The sequence below is a fragment of the Alligator mississippiensis genome, chromosome 7 (genome assembly GCF_030867095.1).
Source record: "Alligator mississippiensis isolate rAllMis1 chromosome 7, rAllMis1, whole genome shotgun sequence".
Taxonomy (NCBI): domain Eukaryota; kingdom Metazoa; phylum Chordata; order Crocodylia; family Alligatoridae; genus Alligator; species Alligator mississippiensis.
This window is the reverse complement of record NC_081830.1, coordinates 89,299,427-89,315,615: the sequence shown is the minus strand read 5'-3', so window position 1 is coordinate 89,315,615 and position 16,189 is coordinate 89,299,427. Positions and strand designations below refer to the sequence as shown.

Below are 16,189 nucleotides of genomic sequence, written 5' to 3'. Positions count from 1 at the left end.
AGAGACACCTGAGGGGAGACGTGGTAAGGGTTTCCAAAATACTAAATGGTGAAGAGAAAGTCACCGGGGCAGGGCTCGGCGACGGTTTTGGGCAGAGTGCCAAAGATACCCACAACCTCGACCTGTAGGATGTTGGTGTGCTGGGCCGGACGGCGGGGGAGCCGGGAGGGGCCCGATCCTTGTTGTGGCAGCGCAGCCCTGGCCTCTTCCCCGCCGTTCGCCCCGAGGCTCGCGTGCCAAGCAAAATGCCTTCGCATGCCAGGCTCTGGCGCCTGTGCTGGGTGCTGCCAGCCCCTGCACTAGGGTGTTATTATCGACTGTCTCACAATACAAGGACGAGGGGTCACGCAGCGAGGCTAGGAGGTAGTGAGCTGAACACGAGCACCAGGCAGTTCTTTCTCGCCCAGTGGGTCGCTGAAGTGCAGACCTCGTGGCCCTCGGATGTAGTGGACGCTGACAGTGCAGCCAGGTTCACCAAGGGCCTGGACGCGTGCTTGGAGGGAAGGGGCATCAGCACCTGTAGAGCAGGGAGCGAGGGGCATGGTCTCGGCATCAGACGGTCCTGGACCTTCAGTGCTGGAGGCTGCAGGGCAGAGAGGAGCAAGGGAAAACCGGTCTTTGCTCCCTACCCTGCGTGACATAGGAGCTCGGGTGTGATGGATCTTGGTCGTGGCCTGTTATGTTCTCCTGGCCACACGCGTGCATCGTGGACTGCACGGTGGCGAGCGCGGGAGCAGGGCAGCGTCCCGGCCGGGGGCTGTGGTCGTGCTCTGCGCAGCTCAGGGTTTCCGGTGCTGCAGCTGCAGACTCTGCTGACTCGATCAGGCTGCTGTGCCCGGGGCGGCTGCCTTTCCGGGCGGCTGAGCAGGCCCTGCTGAGGCCTGACACTGCCTGGCCGCAGGTGAGCCACACGCCCACTCTAGACAGGAGCTTGGCAGGGAAGGGCGGCCGCATCTGGGAACCGATTGGCACCCAATACTAACGAGAGCCCCTGCTGCAGCCAGCAGGGCCGGATGCAGGAGCTCAATGTAGCACATGCTTGGCCCGAGTCCAGGCAGGTGCTGGCCCCAGCCCCAGCCCCGGACTTTCCATCCCAACGTGGGTCACACACTTCCCGCTGGGGCCAGCCTCTGCCCGCTCCCCACCAGCTGACAAGGGCTGGCACGGCTGGCAGCCCGGAAGCGCTGCGCCGCGCCCCGGCTGTGCTCATTGTCCTGGCTGCCCGAGGGCCCTGCCAAGCCGGCCGCGTCCGACGCTCAGCGCTGCCCTTTGTTCCCCGAGCGGGTCATCTGTCTGGGTGCCCGTGACTAAGCAGCCGCAGCGCGTTCCAGGCACGTCGCTGCTCGCGGAGGTGAGGCTGCTTCCCGCACGCTGCCCACAGGGCCGGTTTGCTGGGGCAGCCCGGACAGGGGCTCTTGGGCTGACGGACTGTCTGCCCTGCAGCTCCCCGCACACGGGCAGCGCTGGTGACAAAATGTGGTGGAGAATGAGCCCCTCCTGCCCTTGCCAAGGGAAGGGCTCCCCGTGTCCCCCTCTTCGTCCCTTGTCTCCATCTCTCTGCTGGCTGTGCATCTTACTGGGGCCCTGGACCTGCCATGGTCCGGCTGAGAGGCACCCCCTGGCCCTTGGCCTCAGGGCTGTGGATGCTGGTGCCCCCACCCAGGCGGGTGAGCAACGACCCTGACAGCCATGTGGGCAGTGGGGGAGCGCCTGAGCGCAGCGTGCCCTGGCTCCTGGCATCACCCCCTCCTCCTCCTGCCTCCCTACAGAGCCGTCTCGGGGCTCTCGGCGTCCCGCGCGGGCGGGCTGCTGCAGCGCCCCCATGGCAGGAGCCGCTCCGGGCCGTGGGGCTGCTGTCACGTGTGCGGGTCCCAGCCACGGGCCCTGCTCCAGGTGCTGCAGAGGCCCAGTGGGAGCAGGACGCTGGCTGCCTGGTTTCCTTCTGTCTCTGTGGCAGGTTCGGGGGCCAGGTCTGTGCGGTGTCAGGGCTGACGGTCATCTTGTGCAGACAGTTTAGATGGTGGATTTGTCTGGGCTGGTTGGCACAGGGCTGACCCTGCCTCGGGGTTGGACTAGACATGGCCTCTGCAGGTCGCCTCCGGCCCCGTTGCTGAGGGTCTGCGACCAAGCCAAGTGGCAGGGAGCAGGGCTGGGCTGAGGAGCGGGCCCCGGGCCCCGAGGGGGGAGGCAGTGATGGGAGAGCAGCCTGCTGGGGCCTCCCGGGCAGGCCTGGGGCAGGGAGCGGACACACGCCCCACGCCCGGCGCTCCGTCCCCGTGGCCCTGTACCTGCAGCGCAGTCCTGGCGCTCTCCCTCCTTTCCCCCTCTCTGCCCAAGGGGGATCTCGTGCTTGCCTCTTGGCTACCCCAGCCTAAACTGACATCAGTGCTGCCGGCTTCTCAGCGCCCGGGGTCACTGGTGGTCCCCAGTCGCAAGCCTCCACGCCTGGCAGCGATTATGCCGACGGCGCAGGAAGCCCTGGCAGTGCAGCATCGCCACCGGGCAGCCACGCGCTTCTGCCGTGCCGTGCCATGCCCTGCTCTGCTGCACACACGCCCCATTGTCTGCCCGGGAGCCGGTCGGCGCCGTGCCCCAGAGGCGGGCCAGGCCCGGGGCCAGGTGCCCCCCTGGGAAGAGCAGGGGCGTGGCGGGGAGGAGGCGCAGCGCGCGTGGGCACTGCGTGATCCTGCCCCGTGTGCCCTATAAAGCAGAGCAGGCGGCTGGCTGTGCAGCTGCTTCTGCCCCAGCCCGGAGAGCACCGTTCAGGTACGTTCTCACCGACCTCCGGGCGCAGGCGAGGAGCCGGGAGCTGTGCCGGTCCTGGTGGTCCTCCGGCCCCTTGGTGCTGGGGAGGGACCCGGTTTGTCTGACAGATGTGGGGAGATGCTTGTCCTGGCTGGGGGAGTCGGGAGTCCTGCAGGGTCTTGCTCTGTGCGTCGGCCCAGGCTCCAGGGAGCTGCTGCCCTCGAGGGGCTTTCTGAAGGGGTCTGGGTAGGCGGAGGTCCCTGCTCTGCTGCCGCGGGACCGTGCGGTGCAGGGCGCTGCCTGACACGGACGCGCAGCTGGGCTCCTGCAGCTGCCTGCCCCGGGGCGCCGGCTGAGTCACCGGGCTGGGAACCGGCGTTCGGGTGCTGGAGCTGTGCTGAGAGCCGGAGCAAGGAGGAGGAGGAGGAGGAGAAGGACCCGCATGCCCGCCCGTGCTTTGCCTCAGCTGCTTTGCAGGGACTTGAGCGGGTGGAGCAGACCCTTGCTGGGGCCTCGCTCCCCTCCCGGCCCTGTGGGCAGGACAGGACAGGACAGGACAGGACGTGGCCCTTGGTGTCTGCGTGGCTAGTGCCAGCTGGCAGAGGCTGCAGTGGGGAGAGCCACATCCTGCGCAGCGCAGAACGGCTGCGACTCGGCTCCAGGGGTGCCCGGGGCTGGCTGTTAGGAGCAGGGGGATGGGGAACTGCCCAACAGACCCCGGGCACAGCCCAGGCCTCAGCCCTCCCTTTCCTCATCTCCACATTGTGTTTGTACGTCTCGCTGTCAGGGTGAAGATCTCCGTCTCTGGCCCCCACCCTCGTGTGCGGCTTCCCTCCAGCGCCCCGGGTGCTCGGTGCTGTCGTCCAGGTCGGGCTCTGACTGGCTCACGCTGCCATGCGGGGCATGCTGGCGCTACTCGCGGCCCTGCTCGGGCTCCTCGGCCTCGTGGAGGGGCAGACGTTTCACATGGGGCAGTGCCCCAACCCGCCGGTCCAGGAGGACTTCGACCCGAGCAAGGTGCGGGGCGGCTTGCCCAGTCCTGCGGTCTCGTAGCCGGCCGGGCAGAGACAGCTTGCGGGAGACAGCCGGCCGGGGACAGGGAGATCCCATGGGCCTGTGCGGATGCCAGTGCACGCTCGGTGCCTGCTCTGCATCCCGGGCTCTGCCCTTGCACGGCGGAGGTGAGCCTGGCACAGCCTGGCCTGTGAGCTCACGCTGCGGGATCAGGAGCACTTGTCTCTAGGCAGGAGGGTGGTCGGGCCCTGGAAGAGCCCTGGGCTGGGAGGGTTCAGACAGGGCTGGTCCTGCCTGGAGCAGGGTTGGATTAGACATGACCCCTGAGCCCCGGCCAGCCAGACTCCCCCAGCACTGCCTCTGCTCGGGGGTCCCTGGACCCCAGACACGGGCTCTGCCCGGCGCAGACGAAGCAGCGAGGCTGTCGTGAGGCCGCGGCCCTGTGGTCGGAGCCTGGCTCACGCGGCGTGCTCTGTCTTCTCTTTCCTCAGTATCTCGGGAAGTGGTACGAGATCGAGAAGCTGCCCTCCGGCTTCGAGCAGGAGCGGTGCGTCCAGGCGAATTACTCCCTGAAGGCCAACGGGAAGATCAAAGTGCTGACCAAAATGGTGCAGTGAGTGCCGGGGCCGGGCTTGGGGCAGGGCCCCAGGGGGTCGTGGAGCTGGTGGAGAAAACGGTGCAGGCCCAGCTGGGCCAATACCCCCTTCCACCCCATCTGCTGCCAGTGCACTCACACCACGGCTTGGGTAACGCTCAGAGACCCCTTGCCACGGCGTGCCCAGCAGCTCTTCCTTCCTCCCTTCATGCCACAGCCTGGCGCTGGTTTCGAGGAGCCCTACACACCTCGCCACGGTGCCGGTTCCAGACAGACCACATGCACCCGGCTGGAGGCTGCTCCCGGCCAGCTGCCGTCTAAACCTGACGTGACTAGATGGGGTCGAGGAGGCAGACCCAGTGCTGGCCTGGCCTGCGGTGCTGCAATGCAGGGCTGAGTCACCCACCCAGCGGGTGCCACCCGGTGCCCGGAGGTGCCTGGGCCTGGGCTGGCCATTGGCGTAGGGGCGGGCATCACCACAGCAGTCAGCAGGGGCTGCCTGTGCCAAGAGCTTTGGCCATTACTGGTGGAGCGAATACTTGCGAGTCTCTTAGAGCCTTGCTACACCCTAATCTGGAGCTCTGACCACTTGGATGTCCCCTTGTTCACACCTTCAAGTGGCTTGTTAGGTGGCTCCCAGTGAGGCCACTCCAGGGCAGGGCGGTCTCTGATCCGCAGCCTGGCTCCTGCTCTGTTCAGGTGCGGCCTCTCCCCACAGACGTGCGGCCCTAGTTGATGGTGTGACTGCCAGGCAGAGCTAAGCCAGTCCATGTGTGTGCGGCTCACCGTGTAACATGTAACATGGCCCTTCCTCCATGGCTGTCATGGGGTCAGAGGTCTCTGCCCGCGTGAACCACCCAGCTGGGTAAACACGGTGACTGATGGATCGCTGAGTCCCCGCACGCTGGCAGGGACGGGGCAGGCGTCCGTGGCCTCTGCTCCTGCAGGACCTTGTGACAGGGTGAATGAAGGCAGCGCTGTTCTCGGCTCCCCGGCATGACACGGCCACTTTGTTCTGCTGCACAACGGCAGCTCTGCGCACGTCCTTTGTGCCTGGCGGAGGAGCCATGCCCCCGCTCCTCCAAACCAGTGCAGCATGGTCCCCGTGGCCCCTGGGCCGGGGTGGCCTGGCAAACAGCTGGCAGCGCATTGGGTTGGTGCTGGGACTCGGGGAAGGGAGGAGCCGGCACGTGGGGCACGGCTTCTCCAGTCCAGGATGCAGCAGGGGAGAGCGCTGGCCTCCTGCATGCAGCCTGAGCCTGGGTCGGTGTGCTCCTCCTGGCTCGCACACAGGGGACCGAGAGCAGGGCCAGGGCCCGGGGCTGGTACCCACCACCCATTCAAAACACTCCTGAGGCATGACCAGGTCTGGTGCTGCCCTTGTCAGCGGCTAAGTGCACATCCCGGCCATGCCCCGGAGGATTTCTGCCTCTGTGCTTGCTTTCTTCTGTGCCCCGTGCTGGCCTCTGCAAAACGCTGCTCCAAGCCCGGACAGCGCAGGCTGGCTCTGTATGGGAAGGCACTGGGCAGCAGCTGGTTGTGCCGTGCTCTCCGGTTCAGAGTGATGCCCCTCTCTGCCCGTGTTCCCCCCAGTTCGACCAGAGGGTGTTGGGAGGCTGCTGGCAGGGGGAGCACGCGGCACAGGCATTGCTATGGGCCCTAGCCATCTCCGAGGAGGTGGCCACAGAGACTTGATCAGCGCATCCGTGCGAGCGGGGCTGCACAGACGTGCAGCCGACACCCACACCTGCTCTTCTCCCCTAGGTCCGACGGCACAATCAAACACATGGAGGCAGAGGCCGTCCCTGTCAACAAAGACGAGCCGGCCAAGCTGAGCGTCAGCTACAGTTGGTGTAAGTGTGCGGAGCCCGCCCCCCCCCGGCCGAATGCCGCCCCGCCTGCCGTCTCGCTGTCGGCTCCAGTGGCAGCGTGGACTGAGTATGGCTTTGGGGGCTGGCGCCAGCGTGGAGTGATGGCTGGCAAGTCCCATAGGTGTGCGAGTAGCGTAGGTGACAGGAAAGCCCGGGCCACTGACCTCAGGGTCCTGGCCACAGATGTCCCTCTTTCCTGAGCCTCTCTGGGTGGGAAAGGAATGTGCTTAATAATGACGTCCTGCCTTGCACGGGCCCCCTGGCAAGTCGGTAGCAGCACAGGGGTGACAGTGGGGAATCCGACCCCCAGTCCCCGCTGGAGCATCTTGGCCTGCACCTCCGACAGTCGCGTGCCAGCTAGTCGCAGTGCCCAGCACCTCACCTGCCTGCAGCACCGAATGATGCTTCTTGTCTCCTCCCCAGTCATGCCAGCTAGCCCCTACTGGGTAGTTGCCACCGACTACGAGAACTACGCGCTGGTGTACTCCTGCACCTCGTTCTTCTGGCTCTTCCACGTCGATTATGCCTGGATCAGGTCCAGAACTCCCCAGCTGCACCCGGAAACAGTGGAGCACCTGAAGAGTGTTCTCCGTTCCTACCGGATCCAAACAGGGATGATGCTCCCCACGGATCAGATGAACTGCCCTTCTGACATGTAGAGCAAGCCTGGGCCCACTCCCAGCTGCGTTGCTTGCCCTGGTGTCAGTGAAACCTTCCTTACCGTGAATAACAACCCCTTTGCTCCCAGTCGCCTACACAGCATGTGCGGCGGGAGCTGAGCATTGCTGTTCTCCCACGCTCTCTCCAGCCCCCGCATTTCCGCGCCCCTTCCCCCCAGTTAAATGCATTCTGGCTCACAGCTAACAACTCGGTGACAAAGAGGGATCTGGGAGCACAGATCCTGACACCCTGCTGTTGCCGAGAGCTCTCCAGCACTGACGCACGAGGGTGTGCGTCGGGGAGGTTCAAGGATCTTGCTCCCTGGGGACAACTTTTCTCATGGCACCCAGCAGGTTGGTTTCTCTGACTGTCCCCATGTCTGCTCGGCCTGTTCTGAATACACTGCTTGATTAGCTCGTCTGCAGCATCCTGTCTGTGCGTCGTGCGGGCGTCCGCGGGAGGCTGGAGTGCGGACAGTGCTCTGGCAGGCGCGTTTGGGCAGGTGATGCAGCGGCTTTGCCAGCGAAGGGGTGACCCTGGGAGAAGCCAGCAGGTGTCTGCAGTGATTCCCTGGGGTTCGGAGCAGGCTGTGTGTTCAGACCTGGCCGGTGTCTCCCCTCAGAAAGTCTGCAGCCGTGCCCCACGTGCAAGAACAGGCCCGCCCTGGGAGCCAGGTCCAGGGGGAGGGTGTAGGGCTTGCCCTGTGTCCTGGTATGGTTAGTGCTCAGCTGTGAGACCTATAGGAAGAGGCAGGGAGGGGAGAACCCATTCCCTCGGCTGCAAGCACCTGGGGCCTGTGTACAGAGTGTACCTGCCGCAGCTGAATGCCTGCTAATGGAGGCTCTGCCTCCCACCCTGCCTGCTGTGTCTGTGCGTGTTTGACTATCACCAGGATATCACTTTTCCCTCAAAAATATTCAGGAGGCACAGGCATGGCCCTGTATAAACAGCAATCCTACAGCTGCTTGGGAATGAACTCCAAGAACCAGCTTCTGAGCCCCGAAATGCTGCTGACAGCTCAGCTCGTGAGCAGCTCCCTCCAGGCAGAGTCCATCCCAGGGGGGCACATCCCTTCCCCAGAGGCCTGTGCCATGGGGCTGCTCCGTGCCTGTCTCTTGCACCCCGCCTGCACTTCTGCTGCCGTGTCCCTTCTGAGCAAGACGCCGGTGCCTCCTGGGCCTTGCCGGCTCCTCGCTGCTTGGTCGTAGGCATTACTGCAGAACTGGGCCACGGGTGGCGTGTCCTCGCGTCCCGCCTGGCCCCTTCCCCACGCATCTCGGGGGGTCTGGCACGGCTGCCCCCTCCTGTGTTCAGATTCCTCGTCTCTGCCCGGCCCCGTCTCCCGCGCCTCGGCCTAGCGCAGCTTCCCAGCGCGGTGTGCCGGTGCTCGGCAGTCCTGGGAAGCGCCCCAGGCTGCCGCGCTGCAGGGCCGTGGTCCCAGGCTGAAGGAGAAAACCCTGCACGGGGCCAGCTGATGGAGCGAGGCTGGGTCAGCTCCAGGGTGTCGTCCTGCGGGCGTCCTGCCTGCTGCCCTCCTGGCTCCAGGCCGGCGCCTCGGAGGCGGTCGCCTGCAGCCGGCGCTCTGCAGCTCGCCGCGGCACAGGTTTGTCGTCTCGTCGGACAGCAGCGCCCGGGTGCGTGGAGCACTTGGCCCGGCAGCGAACCTGCCCAGACCGTGATCAGCGGCACGTTGCGTGTGCCGAGCCCCCCGTGGCTGCACAGGGGCGAGTCTCGACCAGCCGGGGTCGGTGAGCGCCTGGTGCTCCCTCCCTGCTGGCTTGGGGCATCGCCGGCGGTTTTGCTGGCTGCACCGTTACGAGGCCGTGCAGCAGCTACCGACGCCGGCCTACTCCCATGGGCCGTAGCACGACTGCTGCTTGGTGTAACTATAGTCTGGCACGGCCGGAGCTGCATCCCGGGGTAACGAGCGCGCGGGCCTGGCCCGGCCCGGCCCGGCCTTTCCGAGCACTGGCTCCGACCCCAGCTCTGCAGGGCTGGTTCTGACCACAACCCCCTGACAGCGCTGCGGCAGCAGCCGCTCCCCATGCCGGGCCCCCGCGGGGCGCAGCGGTGCGGAGCCGAGGAGAGACAGCCTCCCCCGGCGGCGACGAGCACCGCGGGCAGGCACTGGCCCCCGCGCTCGTCCTGCCCGGGGCGGGGCGGGGCGGGGCGGGGCGGGGCGGGGCTCGCACGTGACCAGCTGTGCGGGTGCAGCGCTACACGGCTGCATGCGTGTGCGCGTGCGTGCAGCACCACGTACGTGTGCGCATGTGCGTGTCTGTACGCGCGCGTGCGTGCGTGTCGACGTGTGCGGGCGTACCTTGGCGCGGCTGCGCATGCGCGGGGAGGGTCCTCCGGGCGGCAGGGGGCGCTGCGGCCGCTCGCGCCCCGCCCCCGCTTGTGACGGGGGTGTCGGTCTGTGGGGTGGGGGCGTGGCGGGGGCGCGGCGGACTGAGGGCCGAGGCGAGGCGAGGCGGAGACGCGCAGCGGCCATGGAGGCCCCGAGGGTGCCGGCGCCGTCCACGTCGGGCGCGGCCCGCGGGCCCGTGAAGGGCATCCTCAAGAAGCGCGCGGCGCCCGAGCCCGCCCCCGTCCGCGCGCCGCGCCGCCGCAGCCCCGACGCCCACGGGTGAGCCGCGCCGCGCCGCGCGGGGCCGAGGCGGGCCGCACGAGGCCCGGTGCTGTGCACGGCGCGAGGGGCGGGGTGGGAAGGAGCCGGGCCGCAGCTGTGGGACACCGTCCCCGTCCCGCGCGCAGCTGTGCGCGCCGCCGGGCCGGGCCGGGCCGGGCCGGGCCGCGGGAGGGCGGCAGCCGTACAGGCCAGCTTGTTCGGAGGCGCGGGGTTTTGGAGGTCGCAGCCTCCCTCGCCGGGTGTTGCCTCCCCCAGAACAGGCTGTAACCCGTGCCGGTGTGAGGGGGTTTGTGCGTAAGGCGTCACGCTGCCTTGCCGCCCGTCTCGCCCCTTGGTAGGAAGCGTCCGACGTCCTTGGCAGGTCCAGACACCGCGTTACTATTTGGTGGTAAGTTAGAAATGCCAGAGTTCAGCTGTGACATCCTCCTCCTCGAGACAGCTCTTGGCAGCCTGCTGTGGGTGGCTGCCTGCACGGCACCGGCGAGGAGAAGGGAGTGCAGCGCGGACGCCTGTTGTCTCCATGCTGGTGTTCTTCCTCCCCTGGCCCCTCTTCAGCCAGGGCTTCATTCGTCAGGGCCGCAGACTAAAACATGCATGCAGGTAGTTTTTGCCTGGCAGGCCACTGTCTCAAAGGTTTCCTTTGACCTGCGGTATCGTCATTGTGATATGTCACTTCTTTTCAGTGAGAAATACTGCCGTGGGAGAGGAAAAACTCCATGCTGTTTTTAATGAGATGATGGTGAATTAATAGGCTGGGAAGAAAATCTTGTGACTCTTCATTCCGATTCTATTTTTACGTGGTGCAGCAGCAAATACTGCCCCTATTATACAACATAGTACAAAAGCTAGCTATGATGTAGCAGTCCATAACGACCATCCTTTCTTTACCCTCTGAAGTCTTCGTACCACCTGAAATGATAGCTGCGTTTTAGGGGGGAATGACTGCGCCCAGTAGAGCAGACTCCAGTACGGTGCGAGTCGGCTCGGCAGACTGGGGCCCACAAGCCTTGGCTTGCAGGCAGCCTGGTGCTGGGAGGTGCTCTGAAGGCCCTCACAGTCCCAGGGTGTCGGCTGTAGCCGTGTTGGTCTAAGGACACAGGCAGACAAGGTTCGTTGGGTAGATATGGTATCTTTTGTTAGTCAGTCACAGGGAATTCAAGTGTTGAAACTTCTATTGACAAAGAAAGAAAAGTATGTTGTTCACAATGCAGTGCTACTGAGTATCGCTGGGGAGAGGGTGGGGACCATTGCAATAGGCAGTAATTTTTCCTTTGCATGTTGTTGCTGTTAATAAGCAAGATAAACCACTTTTCCCAATCAGCAGAATGCTACAGTAAAATGCATGGCGTTATTGCTAGATCATTGCTAACATAAATGTCCAGAAAGTAAGTAGAGATATTTTATGAGAGAGGGTCTTTTCAAGACCAGTAAGGGGAAGAAAAAGCTGCCAGGTCTGAAACATCTGTATACAGTTCTGCAAAAGCACTAATTTTGCTTACTAGCAGGTCACAGCTGTGCTGATCCTGGATGGGTTTCTGTTAAGTGCCAGAAATGAGCTTGAATTCTTTTTAATCACAGAAGCGAGAAAGATGGGCTGAACAGTTTCAGTAAACAGGTTTTTTGGCTTGACTCGCATAAAAAATTAAGTTGGTGTATCTTTAGCATGGGAGAACTGCTAACTAGGGCTTAAAAATAGTGGCACATGAAGGAGCCTGGTCTTCATTAGCGCTCCCATGTGCTTAAATTACTGTGGTTGTATTGGGATTAGTACAGGTAGGAAATCTTTAGAAAATTTCCCTAATGAGGGCATCAGGTGACTGAAGAACTAATGAAATTGAGACATCACCAGAACCAGAGAGCAGCTGAGAGAGGGAGAAGACTTCAGTTCAGTGGCTTAAAGAAAAGGGATCTTTGTTAAATTATTTGGGTAGGGGGATGGAGAGCCCTGTCTGTTCTGATAAGGTGTGAGAGCACAGAATAAGTATCTTTCAAACTTTCCTCTCCTGGGCTTAGCTCTGTATTATAGAGTCTGAACTCAAAAACAAGGCAATTCCCCTTCTCTAACAGAAAAACAGATAAAGGGGCCTGAATTTACCTTTTCAGAATCCCTCTCAAGTCACACTTCACAAAGCTGAAAGCTGTCAGCTAAGTTATTACTAAGGAGCCTTGTTCTCTTCTAGACCTGTTTGGGACTCCAGAATCAGTGAACGTAAAACTAATGATCTCCAGGGATTTGCATGCTAGATCTGCTGGTTGTAGAAAGCATGTCACTTGAAATGACTGCAAGGAGTGAGGCAACCACCCCTTCTCCCCCGTCCAATCTTGAAATGTCTGTATGAGCACACCTTGCTGCTCCAGGAGTGTGATCCGTGTGGCGCAAAGGACTTCTGTGTTCAGAAAGGTGGCACTGAGTGTTGATTTTTGACATTTGAGTGGTGAACAGTTTGAGCTTTCCAGTTCTTTGGCTCAGACAATATCTGATCAGTGTCACACAATGCAAATATACTTTTTATTTGTTTGGAGGAAATCCTTCCAGCAGATTATCTCTGATGGATTAAGTTGATGTTTAGTGTTGTGTGTATTCCTGTCCACCTCTAAATCCCTTTGGCTTTGGGCAGGTTGAGTAAAGGATTTAAAGTGTGGCTTATTTTTTACTTTGTTTTGTGCTTCATGATGTATTGCTGTATTCCAAAAAGGTCTTTTTTATGAGTCTTTTCTGCAGGGTGGATTTGATTTAAATCAGAGTGGTTTTAAACTATGATTTAAATCACTGGTCAGGAAGCCTTGATTTAATCTTTGTTTTCTACAAGAAGTGCATTCTTGTAGTTTGATATAACCTTTGTTCAAGGCTCTGGGAATAGGGTTCAGCATAGCCAGCATACCTTCTGCAATTCTCTTTAGCCCAATGTTGAGTACTTTGCTATGACAATTCCATCTATTTTGTCAGACAGGGTTCTTTGGGTAAATCTGATATCTCTTTTTGTCACAGTTTTGTTCACAAATTGTCATCAGAGTAGGCCAGTTCTCAATATATTGCTCAAAACAGCCCACTACTGAGTCCCATAGCACGTCTTGTGGGAGAGTTACTTTTGTTCCTCCTGCTTTCTTCAGAGCAGCTACTGCAAAGTGGTTGTTACGGAAGTATTTTGCAATTTCAACAAAATTCTGCTCAAAATGTTTCTCTTCTGTTTCTACTGCCCCTCCTTCCTTGTGTTCATCTCCAGACTCCTCCTCCTCCTTGCCCAGATCTACTCCACCCCAACAATCCTCTGTTCATTTAACTTCTTGATGTGCGGGCCGGGCCCCGCTCCCACTGCCGCGTGCAGGTCGGCAGGGGCGATCCGTGGCCCGTCTTTCGCGCACGCGGGCCGTGGCCAGCAGCCCAGGCACGCGGGGTCGGAGAGAGCCGGCGGCAAGCTAGAGTTAGTCACAAACGCATAGTGGTTGATTGAAAAGATTGTTTACTTACACCCAAAGATGGTAGTGGTGTAGGCTGGACAGGTTTCCAGGCACAGCTCCCGCTTAGATCCTCGCTAGAGGACCACGACAAATTCGATTGCTCCCATGGAGTTGTTTAGGCTCCGCAGGTCTGGTTCGGTTGGGTTTGAAGGGTTCCCCGGAGTTGCTTAGGCTCCGCGGGTTCGAAGTTTACAGGAAAGGGATACGTCTGGGATTGCGATCGGCGACGGGGAGAGGCTAGAAGCGAAAACTCCATAGGTTCGGTTCTATTGCCTGCTTAGGGGAGGCGCGTTGGGTCCGCAGCGCTTGGAGATCTTCACACAGAGTCTCTCTCTCTCTCCCTCCTCCTTTCTCTCCGACTTGGGCGGAAACTACCCAAGCCTTTTGTACGGCTAGCAAGCCAGTAGCTAGCCGCCACGTGTGCCTACATTTGGAATTGGCCAATAATGTGGCGCGAATCCAAATACAAATGGCGGGAACTCCTTTGCAACGTGCATCACTAGTATGCAAAAGAATTGCACCCTGCAAAGAAGCTGTAATTTGGCGGGAAATCCCCCGTTGCGCCAGAGTTCTCTCTAGCAGCAGAGAACTCTGTCCTGCAAAGAAAGCTACAATCGGCAGGAAAATAATTTAGCGCTGCTGAAGCACACACAAACAAAAACCACAACTTTGGGTTGTGACACTTGAAACTTTGCATTTTTAGAGAGAGGCAAGAGCTTGACTGTGTACATAAACTTGCAGAGAGACAACAGGGCTGAGAGTAGGTAATCAAATCTGTTCTCTTTCATTTCCATATACTGCTGTTAACAGGGATGTTATCTCTGGAGACACAAATCCACTGTTTGAGAACTGAAACTAATGCTTGATGGGATTCTAGACTGAGCACTGAGTCCCATTGGGTAGAGTGGTTGTCATTGATTTTTACTACTCCATAGAGGAGCCTCTGCAAACCACATAAGATTGGGCCCCTAATATAGTCCAGGGCCTGTTGTGACCTATTTATAAAACATTTCTAAAAAGGGTACATGAATATGTTGTCTTAAATAGTATATAACTAGAAGTTATAATCCCTATTCCCGGATGATATCTTTGAGCTCTAACATATTTTAAAACTATATGTAGGTTTATTTTTTTAAAAGCATCCTAGCAAAAAAAAAAAAAAGATTAAATTGAAAAAAATCTGGCTCTGATGGATGAACCTTTGCAGGCTTGCACACTGGGCTGGGCAGAGGGCGTTGTATAATGCACAGTTTCTCCTAGGTGATGGCATTTTTCAGACACTACCAACTGGATGTGTGGTGTTGTGAACAAGCTCCCTGCCTTTGGGGTTGTGCAGCTGGGCACTGGATCTGTTGTTCTGGGCTGAGGAGTTAGAACGGGTGTAGTACGGGTGCCTCGAGCAGGGCGGTAGCAGTCTAAGTCGGGGACAGTGCTGGAAGGGACCTCTTGGGCCATTGTGCCTGTTGCTCTGTGTTTGTAGGCAACTGTTATAATGACAGAAGTCACCACAGCATTGGCTCTGGTTCCTTGTTCACACCAGAGCAGGCTATTACAAACTTGTGCGGTGTGATAGGGGAGCAGAGCAGCAGGAAAGGTGAGGGCAGCATCTGGGCCTTGGCTGATGCAGTGGCTGAGAATTTCTCCAGTTCAGATAATCCTCAAGGTGCAAAGGAAGGTGAAAAATCTCCTGTGGTCCTTGGCACACTGACCTGGGGGATATGCCATAGTATGCCGGCTGTCTTCTCAGTGGTAGTGTTGGGGTGGTGTTGCAGCTGTTGTGGTCCGGGAAATAGCTGAGGGGCAAGGTTTTTATGGACGATTTCTTATATTGGACCAACGCATAGTTAGAAGTTTTTCAGGCAAGCCTTTGGGCACAAGATACCTTTCCTTCCAGACTTCAGGAAGGGTACCTTGTCTAAAACTTCTCCTAACTATGCAGTTGGTCCAGTAAAAAATAGCACTCCAAAAATCCTTGCCTCTGTTTTACTTTGTAGTAGTTAACTTATTTTAGGCGTGCATCATAAATATGCCTGTAGTTTGCAGAGATTGATGACAGACTTCAGCACAGCTAGTGATACTCTGTAGCCATTGAGGAAAATGCTAACTTCTGAAAGCCAGGAAATGGAGTTAATTTGTGTACATTAACTCTTCATTTCCTGGCTTTCAGAAGTTTGCATCTCTGCATGACTTTATCCTGGGGGAGTCAGCTTGAAGAAATGCTGGTTTTTTTGAGGGCATCCATCCTTGGGGATCCTAGGCTTAGGTGACCACAGCTTGGGCTCACTAGTCCTACCCTGCACCTCCACAGAGCACACCAAAATCCAGGCCATCCAGGGAAGCAGGTAGATGTCGAAGCAGTGAATCGGCTCGCAAACAGGGAGGCATTCCCAGGAGGTATGATGAATGAGATGCTCAGCCTGAAATAACTGAGTAAGTGCAAACTGCTCCATTCAGCTTGGTGGGAGGAGGGGCCCCTCCTCCTCCTCCGTGGCTCCAGTACTTGAGATCCTGTAACCTGCGTTGTGTGATCAGCTGCCTCCCACTTCCAGCATTTTAGTTTGTGTCTGTCCTCAGCTTCCTATCCTATGGGAAGGATGCCATTTTGTTTATGGAGGGGGACTTGGGTACTCCCAGAAGGGCAGGGACCAACCTCCAGAATAGGTAGAGCAGAGACTATCTCCTGCCCTAGAAGGGACAAGGAGAAAGGCTTTGTCACTCCAAGACAGAGGAAGGTCTTTCAGATTGTGGTTCCTTGGGGATAGAGGAGGGTGCAGGACTGATGGGCAGCCTCATCCTGATCCACCCTCCTGGGGTCCCTGCCTGTCCTCATGACCTGAGTACCTTGTGCATTTGGGGCTGTGCTCTGTAAAATTACAACTCCTTTCCCCTCCTTTCTGGTCTCCACAGAGGGTATCCTTTGAAAGGGGCTGCTTGGGTGAAATTCAGATGCAGGGATCACTGCATGTTCTCTTCAGCTACCACACTGGTATGATAATGGGCAGGCTGGAAGGCTCTTGGCTACTCATTCCTGCGTACAGAATATAGATGACTTTGTGTCTGAGCCTTAGACTTGTGCCAAGCTAGCTGCCATCCTGTCTACTTTGGTTCCCCAGAGGAGGGGGTTGTACCTCTGTTACCCTGGGTAAATGTGGAGTGAGCCAACTCTTGGGGCCATACTGTATTCATGGTTTGATTCCTACCAGATGTGCACAA

The 16,189-nt window shown here is 59.1% G+C and overlaps 2 protein-coding genes across 5 annotated transcripts in view; both read left to right on the top strand.

The window, feature by feature from the left end:
• The first annotated feature begins 2,692 nt into the window (after nt 1–2,692).
• APOD (apolipoprotein D) lies at nt 2,693–7,305 on the top strand. The gene is made up of 5 exons (XM_014595803.3): nt 2,693–2,766; nt 3,533–3,762; nt 4,251–4,372; nt 6,119–6,207; nt 6,649–7,305. Exons 2-5 carry the CDS (start codon nt 3,640–3,642, stop codon nt 6,882–6,884), a joined length of 570 nt encoding a protein of 189 aa, XP_014451289.1. The 5' UTR covers nt 2,693–2,766; nt 3,533–3,639; the 3' UTR covers nt 6,885–7,305.
• A 2,030-nt stretch (nt 7,306–9,335) lies between these two features.
• PPP1R2 (protein phosphatase 1 regulatory inhibitor subunit 2) overlaps nt 9,336–16,189 on the top strand; it is a 28,886-nt gene continuing 22,032 nt past the window's right edge. For 3 of the 4 annotated variants that reach the window (XR_009463563.1, XM_059731280.1, XM_059731279.1), the window contains exon 1: nt 9,336–9,514. Coding sequence is in view for 3 of the 4 variants with exons in the window: in XM_059731280.1 (XP_059587263.1) it covers nt 9,378–9,514 (137 nt within the window). In the remaining variant the exon portion in view is untranslated. The remainder of the gene's footprint in view (nt 9,515–16,189) is intronic. The other variant, XM_059731278.1, reaches the window with a different exon arrangement.

Coding starts and splice junctions, on each gene's coding strand:
- APOD (XM_014595803.3), top strand. CDS start 3,640: ATGCGGGGCATGCTGGCGCTACTCGCGGCCCTGCTCGGGCTCCTCGGC. Junction 3,763..4,250: donor AGGACTTCGACCCGAGCAAG/GTGCGGGGCGGC, acceptor CTCTTTCCTCAG/TATCTCGGGAAGTGGTACGA. Junction 4,373..6,118: donor GTGCTGACCAAAATGGTGCA/GTGAGTGCCGGG, acceptor CTTCTCCCCTAG/GTCCGACGGCACAATCAAAC.